General features: G+C 32.4%; 6 protein-coding genes and 2 non-coding genes across 8 annotated transcripts; 7 read left to right on the top strand and 1 right to left on the bottom strand.

The window, feature by feature from the left end:
* Window positions 1-816: 816 nt before the first annotated feature.
* On the top strand, window positions 817-3,951 carry TBLA0D04410 (uncharacterized protein; the record flags this gene model as incomplete). Its single annotated transcript, XM_004180408.1, has 1 exon — window positions 817-3,951. One exon carries the CDS (start codon window positions 817-819, stop codon window positions 3,949-3,951), a length of 3,135 nt encoding a protein of 1,044 aa, XP_004180456.1.
* A 975-nt stretch (window positions 3,952-4,926) lies between these two features.
* SPO1 (putative carboxylic ester hydrolase) lies at window positions 4,927-6,768 on the top strand (the record flags this gene model as incomplete). Its single annotated transcript, XM_004180407.1, has 1 exon — window positions 4,927-6,768. One exon carries the CDS (start codon window positions 4,927-4,929, stop codon window positions 6,766-6,768), a length of 1,842 nt encoding a protein of 613 aa, XP_004180455.1.
* Window positions 6,769-7,164: 396 nt separating this feature from the next.
* Window positions 7,165-7,875, top strand: SSP120 (nucleobindin SSP120; the record flags this gene model as incomplete). The annotated part of the gene is made up of 1 exon (XM_004180406.1): window positions 7,165-7,875. The coding sequence occupies one exon, from the start codon at window positions 7,165-7,167 to the stop codon at window positions 7,873-7,875; it is 711 nt and encodes a 236-aa protein (XP_004180454.1).
* A 1,162-nt stretch (window positions 7,876-9,037) lies between these two features.
* On the top strand, window positions 9,038-9,760 carry PYP1 (putative phosphoric monoester hydrolase; the record flags this gene model as incomplete). The annotated part of the gene is made up of 1 exon (XM_004180405.1): window positions 9,038-9,760. The coding sequence occupies one exon, from the start codon at window positions 9,038-9,040 to the stop codon at window positions 9,758-9,760; it is 723 nt and encodes a 240-aa protein (XP_004180453.1).
* Window positions 9,761-11,243: 1,483 nt separating this feature from the next.
* Window positions 11,244-11,316, top strand: TBLA0Dtrna2A. The gene has a single exon. It is a non-coding gene; the product is annotated as a tRNA-Ala (tRNA).
* Window positions 11,317-11,320: 4 nt separating this feature from the next.
* TBLA0Dtrna2G lies at window positions 11,321-11,391 on the top strand. Its single transcript has one exon. It is a non-coding gene; the product is annotated as a tRNA-Gly (tRNA).
* Window positions 11,392-12,530: 1,139 nt separating this feature from the next.
* On the top strand, window positions 12,531-14,372 carry POL4 (DNA-directed DNA polymerase IV; the record flags this gene model as incomplete). Its single annotated transcript, XM_004180404.1, has 1 exon — window positions 12,531-14,372. The coding sequence occupies one exon, from the start codon at window positions 12,531-12,533 to the stop codon at window positions 14,370-14,372; it is 1,842 nt and encodes a 613-aa protein (XP_004180452.1).
* Window positions 14,373-14,495: 123 nt separating this feature from the next.
* Window positions 14,496-15,746, bottom strand: PGK1 (phosphoglycerate kinase; the record flags this gene model as incomplete). Its single annotated transcript, XM_004180403.1, has 1 exon — window positions 14,496-15,746. The coding sequence occupies one exon, from the start codon at window positions 15,744-15,746 to the stop codon at window positions 14,496-14,498; it is 1,251 nt and encodes a 416-aa protein (XP_004180451.1).
* Window positions 15,747-15,832: the final 86 nt, after the last annotated feature.

The raw sequence follows: 15,832 nt of genomic DNA, 5'->3' as shown, positions 1-15,832 counted from the left end.
ATCACTCCAAGACAAAAACGGCAACTATTCAGTTACCCTATTACAAGCTATGCTTTCTGTTTCCATGACATCAAAAGAAGAAACGTAATGCTCGAAAAAATAAATAAAAAGTTAAAAAACAAAAAAAGAAAGCATACCACGAAAAAAAAAAATACTTCCGCTATAGTTTCCTTTGTTCTTATGAGCCTGGACATACTAGATTTGAAAACTTACTGTATTTGTCCAACTCCAAAAATAAAAGCACATTAGCCTTGTAGCGCAAAACGTTGGTTTCACAGTCTTTCATCCTCCCATTAACATTCCCTCTCAAATACAAATCCATCCAGTCTCGTTCCACCTAGTCTTTCTTAACCATCTCTCATCTAGTCTTAACCATCACATCTAATCATGTCTTTACTAACACCACTTCGTAACCTTCCCTTTTCTTTTTCGTCCTATCTTCGTGTCACACCTCGCTGGTCTTCCACTAAGAATTGCCATTTTCGTATTAATTTTTTTTTCACGGCTCATCGCAACAGTTCCTCAGAAATACCCGTAGCCGGTCTCGCAATGAAAAATTTTTTTCACGCATCGCCGGCAAAAAGGAAAAACGCAGTCCGAGAGATACTCATGGAAAAAATTTTTTTTCATCTTATCCATCTTGATTGATTTTTTCTAATTCAATTTTAGAAAAATCATATATATACAGCTATTTATTTCTCAGTATTTCGAAAATTCTCACTTGTTCATTTACACGTTTTTCCGTTTGGGTTTTTTCTTGTTTTTATACCTCTTTTCAAGAGACCAGATCAACCATTGGTTATTTCAATATCATAAATGACTGACTCAGACCAATCTATCAAGGTTCTAAATGAACTGTTAGAAAAATTAACAATCGCTACTCCAGAAACTAGATCTGAAATTGCTGTTGAAATTTCCACTTTCTTAAACGGTAACATCATTGAACACGATGCTCCAGAAAAGTTCTTTTTAGATTTACAAAAGGCTTTGAAAGATAAGAAGACCGCTGCTAACGCTTTATCTGCTGTTGCTCACATTGCTAACGAATCTAACTTATCTCCATCTGTTGAACCATTCATTGTTAGAATTCTTCCACAAGTTTGTGAAAAAGCTGGTGACAAAGACAAGGATGTTCAAAAATTAGCTTCCGACACTTTAATTGCCATCGTTAAGGCTGTTAACCCAGTCGCTGTTAAGGCTGTCTTACCTCACTTAACTACTGCCTTAGAAAACACTTCCAAGTGGAACGAAAAGGTCGCTATCTTGGCTGCTATCTCCCAATTAGTTGACGCTGCTAAGGAACAAGTCGCTTTAAGAATGCCTGAATTGATCCCAGTCTTATCTGAAGCTATGTGGGATACTAAGAAGGAAGTCAAGCAAGCTGCTACTGCCACTATCACCAAGTCTACTGAAACCGTCGACAACAAGGATATTGAAAGATTTATTCCAAAGTTGATTGAATGTATCGCTGACCCAAGTGAAGTTCCAGAAACCGTCCATTTGTTAGGTGCTACTACTTTCGTTGCTGAAGTTACTCCAGCTACTTTGTCCATTATGGTCCCATTATTGTCTAGAGGTTTGGCTGAAAGAGAAACTTCCATCAAACGTAAAGCTGCTGTTATTATTGACAACATGTGTAAGTTGGTCGAAGATCCACAAGTTGTTGCTCCATTCATGGGTAAATTATTGCCAGGTTTGAAAAACAACTTCGCTACCATTGCTGATCCAGAAGCTAGAGAAGTTACCTTAAGAGGTTTGAAGACTTTGAAGAGAGTTGGTAACGTTACTGACGATGACAAATTACCAGAAGTTTCTCACGCTGGTGACATTGCCACTACTTTGGGTGTCTTGAACGGTTTATTGAAATCTGAAACTGTTGCTCCAAGATTCACAGTTGTCGTTGAATATATTGCTGCTGTTGCCGGTGACTTGATCGATGAAAGAGTTATTGATCAACAAGCTTGGTTCACTCACATCTTACCATACATGACTGTTTTCTTACATGAAAGAACTGCCAAGGACATCTTGGATGACTTCAGAAAGCAAGCTGTTGACAACATTCCAGTTGGTCCAAACTTCGATGACGAAGAAGATGAAGGTGAAGATTTATGTAACTGTGAATTCTCCTTGGCTTATGGTGCTAAGATCTTATTGAACAAGACTCAATTGAGATTGAAGAGAGGTAGAAGATACGGTTTATGTGGTCCAAATGGTGCTGGTAAATCTACTTTGATGAGAGCTGTTGCTAACGGTCAAGTTGATGGTTTCCCAACCCAAGAAGAATGTAGAACCGTCTACGTCGAACACGATATCGATGGTACTCACTCTGAAACTTCTGTCTTGGACTTCGTCTTCCAAGGTAATGTCGGTACTAAAGAAGTTATCACTGCTAAATTGTTGGAATTCTCCTTCTCTGAAGAAATGATCAACATGCCAATTGCTTCCTTATCTGGTGGTTGGAAGATGAAATTAGCTTTAGCTAGAGCTGTCTTGAAGAACGCTGATATCTTATTATTAGATGAACCAACTAACCATTTGGATACCGTCAATGTCGCTTGGTTAGTCAACTACTTAAACACTTGTGGTATTACTTCCATCATTGTTTCCCATGACTCTGGTTTCTTAGACAACGTTTGTCAATACATTATCCATTACGAAGGTTTGAAATTAAGAAAATACAAGGGTAACTTGTCTGAATTCGTCAAGAAATGTCCAACTGCTAAATCTTACTACGAATTAGGTGCCTCTGACTTAGAATTTAGATTCCCAGAACCAGGTTACTTAGAAGGTGTTAAGACCAAACAAAAGGCTATCGTCAAGGTTTCTGACATGACTTTCCAATACCCAGGTACCGACAAACCACAAATCTCCAACATTAACTTCCAATGTTCCTTATCTTCCAGAATTGCTGTCATTGGTCCAAATGGTGCTGGTAAATCTACTTTGATTAATGTCTTAACTGGTGAATTATTACCAACCACTGGTGAAATTTACACTCACGAAAACTGTAGAATTGCCTACATTAAACAACACGCTTTCGCCCATATCGAATCCCACTTAGACAAGACTCCATCTGAATATATCCAATGGAGATTCCAAACAGGTGAAGATCGTGAAACTATGGACAGAGCTAACCGTCAAATTAACGAAGATGATGCCCAAGCTATGAACAAGATCTTCAAGATTGAAGGTACTCCACGTAGAATCCAAGGTATCCATGCTCGTCGTAAGTTCAAGAACTCCTATGAATATGAATGTTCTTTCTTATTAGGTGAAAACATCGGTATGAAATCTGAACGTTGGGTTCCAATGATGTCCGTTGACAACGCTTGGTTACCAAGAGGTGAATTGATTGAATCTCACGCTAAATTAGTTGCTGAAGTCGATATGAAGGAAGCTTTGGCTTCTGGTCAATTCAGACCTTTAACTAGAAAGGAAATTGAAGAACACTGTGCTATGTTAGGTTTAGATGCTGAGTTAGTTTCCCACTCCAGAATCAGAGGTTTATCTGGTGGTCAAAAGGTTAAATTAGTTTTGGCTGCTGGTACTTGGTTGAGACCACATTTAATCGTTTTAGATGAACCAACCAACTATTTGGATAGAGATTCCTTAGGTGCTTTGTCTAAGGCTTTGAAGGCTTTCGAAGGTGGTGTTATTATCATTACTCACTCTGCTGAATTCACCAAAGATTTAACTGAAGAAGTCTGGGCTGTTAACAACGGTCAAATGACTCCATCCGGTCACAACTGGGTCACTGGTCAAGGTTCTGGTCCACGTATTGAAAAGAAGGACGATGAAGGTGACAAATTCGATGCTATGGGTAACAAGGTTGCTGGTGGTAAGAAGAAGAAGAAGTTGTCTTCTGCTGAATTAAGAAAGAAGAAGAAGGAAAGAATGAAGAAGAAGAAGGAATTAGGTGATGCCTACGTTTCTTCTGATGAAGAATTTTAAGCATTGCTAGCCTAGCAGTACATTTATATAATATTTTTTCTATTTTTTATATATTTGTTGTATATTTATAAAAATAAATTTAAGATCTAATTTCATATACTTTTAACAATTAAGATTTTCGTATGCCTAATCAAGAGTTTCAACTTCTATTAACCGGATAATAAATTAGCATAGTGATCTAAGAAAATACATTTTGCAAAGGTTGCGGATATATATAGAAGCGTCATAGTAATGATTTGATAAATATATACAGATATCTATATTTGACCTTATAAATTGTATAATTAATAATACTTTCTTTTATTTTTTTATGTTATTATAGCTAAAATTAACTTTCAGATAATTAATGAATTACAATTATTTAACTATAATTTATTAATTAGGAAATTGTAAAATCCTTCTCTTAATATATCTTCAAGAAGATATTTAAATTTATGTATAGTTGATTTTTATTAAGAATTTCATAAAGTAAGATATTTTTCCAACTATTGCCTTATTTTTTGAAGATTTTTTTCATTTTGTTTTTGTGTCTCTTACCAATAAAAAGAATTAGATGCACAGCTTAATACAGATCTTTCACCCATGATTTTCAAATAATTCATTAAATAGTTAAAAATAATGGTATCAAATATGTATATACTTTATCGGCTTACACCATATTTGGAATCTAGCTTCATCAATTTGTAAAATGTTAGTACTTAGTATCTGTTGCTTATTCCTTTTGTTGGAAAATTCCTATACCATTGATATCCAAAGTGTTGAATGTCCTAGAGATTTAAAACCAAGAGTAGCAAATGTATGTTTTTAAGTTAGATTTTTTTGTTTTTTAAAACAAAAATAATGTATTAGATTACTAACTTTCGTCAATAGAATACCCTTTCTAATTTAGAAGAAAATTATATATATAATCATATCAATGATCATGTAAAGAGCAATATTTTGAAATATATAGCTAATTTTACCGAATTTAATTCAATGTCTCCAAAGTATTCAAGAAATAATTCAAATAACAATGAATGGTGGGCAGATATAATATATAAATATCCACCAATAATTGGTATGTCAATATCTGGCGGTGGATATCGTTCAATGTTAATTGGTGCTGGATTTTTAAAGCAATTAAATGATGATAATATTTTTAATACCTTAAGCTATATATCAGGCCTCTCTGGAGGAAGTTGGCTATTAACTGACCTGATATTAAACGATTTCCAAGTTAATAATCTATTGGCTAACTGGAATTTAAATGACAGTTTAATTGGAGGGATAAAGGAGCTTAATTTAAAAGAAAATGAAATCATATCTATTGAGAAACGATCTTTTGAAAATGACATAATGAAACAAGAAGACAATTCTGTCTTTACTAAGTTTAAGGAATATTTTTTGAAATATATTTTAGATAATGGTAAGACAAATAAGGGATCGAAAGAAGAAAATGATATTTTTAAAAAAGCTCAAGAATTATTAAAGTTTTATATTCACATTCATGAGAGTGTGATTCCAAAAAAATTTCTGGGATTTGATATTTCATTTACAGATTATTGGTCTAAAGTGTTAATAGAAAGAATTTCTTCTGAGTTTTTAAGAACAAAAAACTCATCATCATTAAGCCAAATGATAGCAAACTCAACTGGGTTTCAAAAATTTCAATTTCCACTTCCAATTTTTATATCTAATGGACGAAATAATAATGTAAAAAATATAATATTTGAATTTACTCCATTTGAATTTGGATCCTGGGAATTACCAGTTCAGAAATTTTTTAACATAAAGTATATTGGCTCAAAGTTCATCAATGGCAAATCAGTAAAATGTGTTTGTGGATTCGACGATATTGGGTTTATATCAGCCACTTCATCATCAGTTTTTAATAATATTCTAATATACTTTTGGGAAACCATCTCAACAATATCAACTGAATTTATTTTTGCTACGAATATTATGCTAGATGTTTTTGGGCTAAAGCCTGACTATAATACTTTAGAAAATGGTAATGAACCTTCAAATATAGATTTAAATCTATATACAAACACCCACTTACCTATTAAATTGCCAATCAATACTTATTATGCCATAATAAAGCCTAATCCATTTTATCAATTGAGAAAAAATGATGAAACAATAGGAGATAATCCAACTAAAAATAAAAATATAAGTCAGGTAGCTCAAGAAACGAATGAATATGTTGACAAAGACCACATATATCTAGTTGACGGTGGCGAGGATGGCGAAAATATTCCTTTGAGATCGCTAATTCAACCTGAAAGAAAATTAGATACTATCATTGTATTAGATTCAAGTTCTGATAGCAATAATTATCCAAATGCAAGTAAATTGTGTACTATCAATAGGCAACTAAAGGAAAAGCTTGGAGTAGAGTATTTGATACCTCAAGTCGACGAATTTATACAGATGCCAGAAAAAAAGCCAGTGCTAATTATAGGCTGTGAATTCTATTTTCAAGACTCTAAGAAAAGAAGTAAATTATATAGGAAAGTAAGCCCAAAATACAGAGAAAAGGAAAACTCGCATAAACCACGATTACCATTGTTATTATATTTTACGAATTCACACCAAACGTTTGAAGCTAATACATCCACCTTTAAAGTCCAATATAGCCAAAAGGAGGTGGATGGTATGCTTGCAAATGGAAGAGCGATACTAACCTCAAATTATAACCACAAATCCGATATTAAGTTTAAACAATGCCTAGGATGTTTCTTCTTAAGTGGGAGTCTGTATAGATCCCCCGAGGTAACTAAGTTGCCATATTTTTGTTCACAATGTTATAAAAGATATTGTTATGCAAGCCAGTAACTTGTTAGTTTTTTATAATGGGAACAGAGCATATCCAGTATGCTTCAGTTTAGTAGATTAATAAAGTATTGATATGTTTAATAGAATTTCGCTATGCTTCTATTATTCCTAGTTTATTTATAGAATTTCCCCAATAGTAAATTCCGAAATTGAACAATTGAGAAAAGGAAAACGGGAAGTGAAATTTGAAAAATACGTTGGATATGGTAAAAGATCAATTAAATAGATAGTAAGAATTTGAAAGCATTCTAGGTTGTAACAAGAAGGTTAAAATAATTCAGCATTATCATATCATCGCGGATAATTTGTCTTTGTTTGAAGTAAAGTGTAAAATCTCTACTAACTATTGATTAAATTAGGTTGATTAGCCAATAAGTTGGATCACATATATACACCATGAAATTCTACACTCCATTGATAACGTCTATTTTTTTTTTCAGTCAATATTCTGCAGCTGTTCCATCTGGTGATATTAACAATGAGATTAATCATGAAGATACTAAGTTGCCAGAGGGACTAACCTGGGAAGAATGGCATATGGAAAATGAACATCAGCTAAAAGATTATACCCCAGAAACGTTTTTTGCGTTACATGATGTTAAGAAACAAGGTTACTTGGATGATGATGATATCCTAGCATTGTATGGTTTGAGTCGTAAAGAAGTCATTGGCTCTGGTGATGGTATGGGACAGCATGATAATTCCGAAAAAATTGACGATGAAATTGCTACAAGAGCTGTTAAGTTTATTAAGAAATTATTAGACATGGATGATGATTCACACATTACTAAAAAAGAATATTTAGACTTTGCAAGTAGGGGTGGTAAGTTCCCTGACTTAGGTGTTGGTGTTGGCCATCATGCTGATTTCGAATTAGAGTATGAAATTCACCATTGGAATAAGTACCACAAGGATTCAGATCCAGATGTTGAAAATGTTCATAAAGAGGATATCGAACATGAATTACTGCATCATGACCATGAAATCGAGCATGAAGAAATGATTCAACGAGGTGCAGCTAAGGGTACAGTCATTACAGATGATGAACTGGAATCTCGTATTAATTTAGAAGCTATTCCAAATAAATACAGAAATGGTTATTTCTGAAATAATTTCATGCATATTCATATCTCATTTATAATGATAGTATAAATGAATTTATAACTATATAGCGCTAATATATAAAAATCTGCCATGCTTAGTTTTTAAAATTCCATTAGGCTGAGATTACTGTCAATTATTAAAAGTATTAAAATGCAACTACTGTGGCTCTCTTTCTTCAAATAACTGTTTCATTGGACTTCCAATATATGGATGTGTTTTGAAAACAAAGTGCGATATAATGCCGCTCAAGAATTATAACACCGAATTAATTAAAACGTGACTGCCATTCTTAGTTAAGCATTAATAATCCTTTGAAACATTAGCCCTAGTATCTTTCTAATATTTTATCATTGCCGGTTTTCCACTACCATAAATCTTTGCTTACAATCAATGCCAGAAAAACAATTGTTTCAAATCGTGCAATACTAATTCATTTAGTTCTCAGGAGTAGAAATAATTATTACTACATTAAGCCTAATCCCACAACTCAAGTTATACAACTCCTTGACGATGTCAAGACCATTCTTGTAATCCTAGGCTCGAGACAGAGAATAGTTTTCTGATTAGATCTGCTTATTCCTGAGAAAAGGGAAGCTTGATATAGTTAAACGATAATATTGTTTTGATCTACTAGTATCAAGACTAAATATGATTGTCATAAAATATATATATGGGTGTAAAATAATTATAAATGATGATAATATTTTATTCTTATTAGGACGGCTATTTGATTTATACACAGTGATGAGCTTATAAAGCCATAAAACTTCAGTATTAATCAGAAGTATTAGCATCTAATATATTTTGCGATAATAGTGTTTTACAATAATACAAGTATACTGTCAATGTCAAAAAACTAGTTCAATAATTCTAGGATGCCTTCTAAGCCTATCGCAAAAGAGCTTACGCTATAACACCGTATCTTTGAAAATAGTAGTATAACCTTTTTAGTAATTTTCAAATTTTTCATGTTTGAGCGAATGCGCTGTAAAGATTTTTTTCATAAACATCTCATCGCTCCAAAAAGTATATAGGCTCATTAAATCTAATATAACGCGTGGTATTTGACGTTAATTATTTTTGTATGGCCTATAATATTTTTACTGACTAATAAATCTTAATAACTTCTAAACTAAATAATATTAACTAATTCATATCTTTAAAAATGGTTAAAGCTGTTATTTTCTCTGATTTCGATGGTACCATCACTTTACAAGATTCTAACGATTTCTTAGTTGACAACAAGGGTATGGGCAAAAATGACAGATTGAAATTGTTCGAAGGTGTCCTAAATGGTACAAAAAATTTCAGAGATATTTTCTCTGATATGTTGGGATCTTTAAATCTAACTCAAGAAGAAGGTATTGAATTTCTAAAGGAAAATATTGAATTAGATCCAGGCTTTAAAAAAACTTTTTTGTGGGCACAAGAAAACAATGTTCCATTAATTGTTGTTTCAAGTGGTACCGTCCCAGTTATTAGAGCCTTGTTAACAAAGATGATTGGTTCTGACATCGAAAAGTTGGATATTGTTTCAAATGATTTAGAAGTAAATGAAAGTAACCATTGGACTGTCCTCTACAGAGATAGTACTCCACATGGTCATGATAAATCAAAAACTATTGATGATTATAAATCGAAATACGAATCTCAATTAGTTGAAGGTGAAGAAAGACCAGTATATTTCTATTGTGGTGATGGTATTTCTGATTTAACAGCCGCTAAAGAGTGTGATCTATTATTTGCTAAGGCAGGTAAAGATTTGATTACGTTCTGTAAAAAGCAAAATGTTCCTTATCATGAATTCAATACTTGGGATGATATTTTAAGAAGCATGAAGGCTGTTTTGAATGGAGAAAAAACAGTTAAGGAATTAATGGAAAACTAATTTAAAAATAATCGTCAAAAAAGTGAATAGGTTACTACAATATTTTACTTCATTATTTGAATTATTTTATGCATTATTCTCCTCTTGCCTCTGATTATTATTCTTTTCTTTTCCTTTTTCAACAGATGATAGAAACCTTATATTTTATGTACAATTATTATTTATAAAATTTATATATCCATATTAAAAGCAGACTCCAGTATTGCATTCAATACAAATTTTATTTTATTTACTTCAATTGCTTAGTTCTTAAAAAAAATATTTTAGATATTTTAATGAACTATTAGTTGCATGCAGTGTACTTTACAACACACTTATGTTGATCATTTTTCTTTTTCTCTATGTAAAAGTTGGTATAAGAAATTTCGATGAGAACCAAAAAGAAGCGTCTCTTTTCAGTGAGAAATACTTCCAGATTGAAAATGATATTAAATTACTGTAGCGAATAGTACTGATAATACAAACAAGAATCAAAAAGGTCAATTAATTATGTAATAGTTTTATTTGATATTTTCCTGTAATCCTGTCAATCTCCACAATAGTATGCAATATACTATTGTAAAACAAAGAGTTACTATTTTTCCTTCTTATTTTCTAGTTTGAAGTTGAAATCGAACTTTAAATTGTTAGTTTCTTTTTTACCTCATTAATAGACTATTTCACTTTGTGCTGACTATATTGAAAATCAAGAAAGCAGTCTGTTTTAATACAGTTTTGAAAACAATCTGCTGGAATATGATTATATCATTTTCTATTAAGTGGTAAAAGACTTTTATCACGTGACTTATTATTTAAAATGTGTTTTTCTTATTATATCGAAAAACACTATTTAAGAAATATATTCATTTTAGTTATAGTATTTACTATATATTTCTAAATAAAGTAATCGTCTTTACATCTTAAACACTGTATAACAATGTCTAACTCTCTTGAATCCCAGTACAATCAAAATATCTGTTTGAATAAATAAAGGTTCAGTAAGTTTATATAATTATATCTTATATATATGCCAACAAGTATTTTACAAGCGAGAGTAAAATCGCTCAAGTTTTCTAAAAGATTAGTATTATTCAAAACCTTTTTCTCTGAATTGAATTTTTGAAGTATATGGAATAATGTTAACATAAACTACTAAGACTTAAACATAAGAAAATATGGTGCTAAAATAATACTTCATATTTAATTATTCTTTGTTATTTATTTACTTTGTCACTATTAATAAATTCTGAATTTCAAAACTGAAATTAAAATTGACCAACTATTCCTATAAAGTAAATACGAGAAGCTAGTTACTAGTAACGGTGACTATATACTATGTACATAATCTTCTTTTTAACAACCATCAAAAGTTTGTTGTAGACGTATTGTAAGTACAAGTAGTACTCCAGCTTCAGTGAAAAACAAAAAACTAATACTGGTTTAGCTAAGTTCAAAAGTATGAAGTGTCTTATGACTTTTATTTTAAAGTTTAACGAAAGCATATGGGCGTGTGGCGTAGTTGGTAGCGCGCTCCCTTAGCATGGGAGAGGTCTTCGGTTCGACTCCGGACTCGTCCAGTTAGCGCAAGTGGTTTAGTGGTAAAATCCAACGTTGCCATCGTTGGGCCCCCGGTTCGATTCCGGGCTTGCGCAGTTTAATTTTTTTGGCCGGATTCTGATGTATCACGTGATGTTTAAGCTGCAATAAGGCGCTAGCAAATTTAATAAGAACGCTGTGAAAGATATATTTTTATACCATCAATATTAGAATGAAATAGTAAAAGATTTGATAATTTAATAAAACTAATGAGAGTATTAGAGTTTGAAAGATTAACGATATATAAATTTTCATTCACCAGAAAAAGTTCAATTTTTATCCAAAAATAATAAAAACAATTAGCATTAGCAAAAATATAGGAACATTGGCCGCCTAATTTTGTTATTTTTCCCATAAATCCTGGATTTTCTGTTGCTAAAAATATTTATATTGCCTTCTAGATAGAATATGAATAACTAACTGTATTTTAGAGTCACTAATGACGAAGTTTTCAAACCAATATTTATATTTTGTGAAATGCATTTCAAACTTATTAATATTCATATGCCTATATATTGTAGAACCGTAACATCTTATATGGATGCATTTATTAATTGTCTCTTATCTATAACTCTATATTTGTGATATGTGATTTTTAAGCCCTAATATTATTTGATCATCATGTCGTATTGTATATTTCCAAAAATCTTTAATTTTCTGTCCGAATTTACTTTTGAAATTTGATCTATAAAAAGATACCGTACGCTGTTAACAAAAAATTTTGAAATTTTCTATAATTCTTCTCCTCTTTTTTTTTAAGAAACCATTACTTCGATTGTAACAAATCTCTAAAATGTGGATGTGAGTTTTTTTTTCTCTAATTGATGTCCTTTAGAGGCTCTTTGAGTTAGGTTGTTACATAGATTAATAATTTACACCAGTTTGAGTCGGTCCTTAAAATTCAGACTTTGGATTGATATAGAAGTGTGTGAACACCTTATACTTATGTTTTTAGGGGTATTTCTTGTCACTATTTTAATTTATTATGTAATTCGTGATTATCACTTACATATTTCCCTTATCGGCAAAGATCTGATAATAGACCGGGAATATGATAGAGAGTTTACAAGTATGGGCAGATTACTATAAAATAATGTCGGCTAGTTAGATAGTTTGGTGATTAAATTCTTGTCGACTTTTTAGTTTTATTAAATAATTTCAAGGTCTGTTCATTCACTCTAGTGTTAATTTAGATATGGCCATTTTTAAAGGACGATCATTTATCTTATTTCCAAATAATGAAGTGTCATCGATAAATATTTTTGAAAACTTGATCAAGAATAATGGCGGTAAAATAATTGAATATGAACATGATATCACTAATGCAAGCCCTGATATAAATTACGGATACAGTCATATCATAGGTTTGGTAAATGATTCATATTTAACATTAAATAACAATAAGTATGAGATTTATGAAAATAATTTACTCTTGAATGAAATGGACTTAAACAAAAGGAAATTATGGGAATTTGTAAAGAAAAATAATATTACGTTAGTAAATATTAGTTCTGTAAGTTTTTGGTTGAAGGTAAAAAAAATATTAATAAATCAAGATAATATAATAACTATCACAAAGGATCCAGGTCTACATTTGGAAGAAATTTCAACATCTGATAGTTGCAATCAAAGTACTAGTGAATGCGAAACAGATATAGGAGATATAATAAATGAACTTGTTAAATGTAATTCTGGATCTTCAAAAAATTTAAATTCCAATCTAAACAATGCAGATAATGTAGGCGAGGTAAGTTCATCAGGCACACTTCATGGTTTAAAAAATGAAGTTATACCACAGTATAATAATGAGATTGAAGAAGATAATAAATCAATAAGTGCATCTTCACTTGCAAGAAATACTAATGGAAATGAATTATTAATTAAGACTCTGGATAAACTATCGAAAATACATACTATACGTGGAGATGAATTTCGAAGTAGAGGTTATAAATTAGCAAAAATATCAGTCTCTAAATATCCCCACAAGATAAAATCTGCCAAAGAGGCTCAGGAAAAAATACCTCATATTGGAGCAAGTATTGCTAAAAAAATAGAAACTTTATTAAAAACCGGCAAATTACCAGGATTAGAAATAGCTTCGAAATTAGAGTCAAGAAAGGAATATTTTTCAAGCTGTTATGGCATAGGGCCTGTAACGGCAGAAAATTGGGATTCTCTTCAAATAAATAGTTTAAATGAAGCTCTTAAAAGATTTCCTAAAATATTTCAGCATGATTGGTCAATCTTATTCGGATGGAAGTATTACGAAGACTGGAACAAAAAAATCCCCAGATCAGAATGTGTTAAGCATATGCAAATAATAAAAGAAGAATTGAAACTTCTTGATGATAGCATTGAATGTGAAATTCAAGGTAGTTTTCGACGTAATCGTGCATTATGCGGTGATATTGATATTCTATTTTATAAAAAGGAATGTGACGATATTTCTGACTTATATGTTGTCCTGGAAATGCTAGCAATAAAGCTTTATAAGAAAAAGTATATCAAATGTTTTTTACAACTCAGCAAGAATATTAATCTGGTCTTTGATAATGAAATTCAAACCACACTTCAGAAAGCAGGGATAAGTAACAATGAATTCCGTTCAATATCGTTAACAAATAGACCTAAGTTATTCTTAGGAGCTAAATTATCTACTACGATTCCAGAATTTGATACATCATTATATACCATTAATCCTGAAATAGATGTTAAATTACATTCAGAAGATAAATATATGTCAAGTAGTGTTCAAGCAAATTCTGTCTCTCATGCTTTAGAAGAATACCCTTGTAGAAGAATAGATTTCTTTATTTGTAAATGGTCCGAGATTGGTGCCAGTAAACTTCATTATACGGGTTCTGGTGAATTTAACAGGGAAGTAAGAAAGATAGCAATTTCGAAAGGAATGAAGCTAACACAGCATGGTTTATATCAAAACGATATTTTATTGGAATCATTTAATGAAAAACGTATATTTGATCTACTTGATATCCCCTTTATTGAACCTCCAGACAGACAAGAGTTAAAGTTTTAATTACAAAATAGTGGATCTTTTAACTAATTTCATTAAAAAGCGTTATATTGTTTATAAAAGTGTATACATGATAGTAGATAGGATCGTAAAGAAATAATTAATCATCAAATATCAAGTGCTAACTTATTTCTTTTCGGATAAGAAAGCAACACCTGGTAATTCCTTACCTTCCAATAATTCTAAGGAAGCACCACCACCAGTAGAGACGTGAGAGATCTTGTCAGTGACACCGAACTTCTTAGCAACAGTAGCGGTATCACCACCACCAATGATGACAGTGTTACCTTTGGAACAGGATTCGACGACTTCGTCTAACAAAGCCTTGGTACCGGCAGAGAACTTTTCGAATTCGAAAACACCTGGTGGACCGTTCCAGACAATAGTCTTAGCTTCAGCGACAGCGGCAGCAAATAATTTTCTAGAAGCTGGACCGTTGTCTAAACCTTGCCAGCCAGCTGGGATACCTTCCTTGTCAGTGACAGTCTTGGTGTTAGCAGTGGCAGAGAAGTCATCAGCAATGACGAAATCGACTGGTAAGACGACCTTGACACCCTTAGCCTTGGCCTTTTCCATTAATTTAGGAACGATTTCAGCACCGGCCTTGTCGAAGATGGAGTCACCAATTTCGGCGTTTTCAATAACCTTCTTGAAAGTGAAAGCCATACCACCACCAATGATGATAGAGTCAACCTTGTCCAATAAGTTGTCAATCAATTGAATCTTATCAGCGACCTTGGCACCACCTAAGATGGCTAAGAATGGTCTGGTTGGGTTTTCCAAAGCCTTACCGAAGTATTGCAATTCCTTAGCTAATAAGAAACCAGCAGCTCTTTGTGGTAAGTCGAAACCGACAATGGAAGAGTGAGCTCTGTGAGCGGTACCGAAAGCATCGTTAACGTAGACATCAGCTAAAGAACATAATTCCTTTCTGAATTTGGTAACGGCTTCTGGAGAGGCCTTGACCTTCTTACCGTCAACCTTTTGAGAACCTTCTTCTTCGATATGGTATCTCAAGTTTTCCAATAAGATAACAGAACCTGGAGCAGCAGCCTTAGTAGCAGCTTCAACTTCAGCACCGACACAGTCGTTTAAGAAAGTGACCTTTTGACCCAATAATTTTTCTAATTCCTTGGCAACTGGCTTCAAAGAGTATTTGGCAACTCTTTCACCGTTTGGTCTACCTAAATGGGAAGCCAAGACAATGTATTGTGGTTTGTGTTCCAAAACGTATTGAATGGTTGGTAAAGCAGCAACGATTCTTTGGTTGGAGGTAATGGTTTCACCATCCAATGGAACGTTGAAGTCGACTCTGATGAAGACACGCTTGCCTTCTAATTGTAAATCCTTGACGGTTAACTTGGAAGATAAAGACATTTTTGGTTGTAGATATAGCAGAAACTATTCTTGGGGATTTAGAATACAATTGAAAAATAAATCGAATAAGATGAGAAGAACAAGAA

The sequence above is a fragment of the Henningerozyma blattae genome, chromosome 4 (genome assembly GCF_000315915.1).
Source record: "Henningerozyma blattae CBS 6284 chromosome 4, complete genome".
Taxonomy (NCBI): Eukaryota; Fungi; Ascomycota; class Saccharomycetes; order Saccharomycetales; family Saccharomycetaceae; genus Henningerozyma; species Henningerozyma blattae.
The sequence above is the reverse complement of the archived record's forward strand: the minus strand, read 5'-3'. Positions and strand labels throughout refer to the sequence as shown.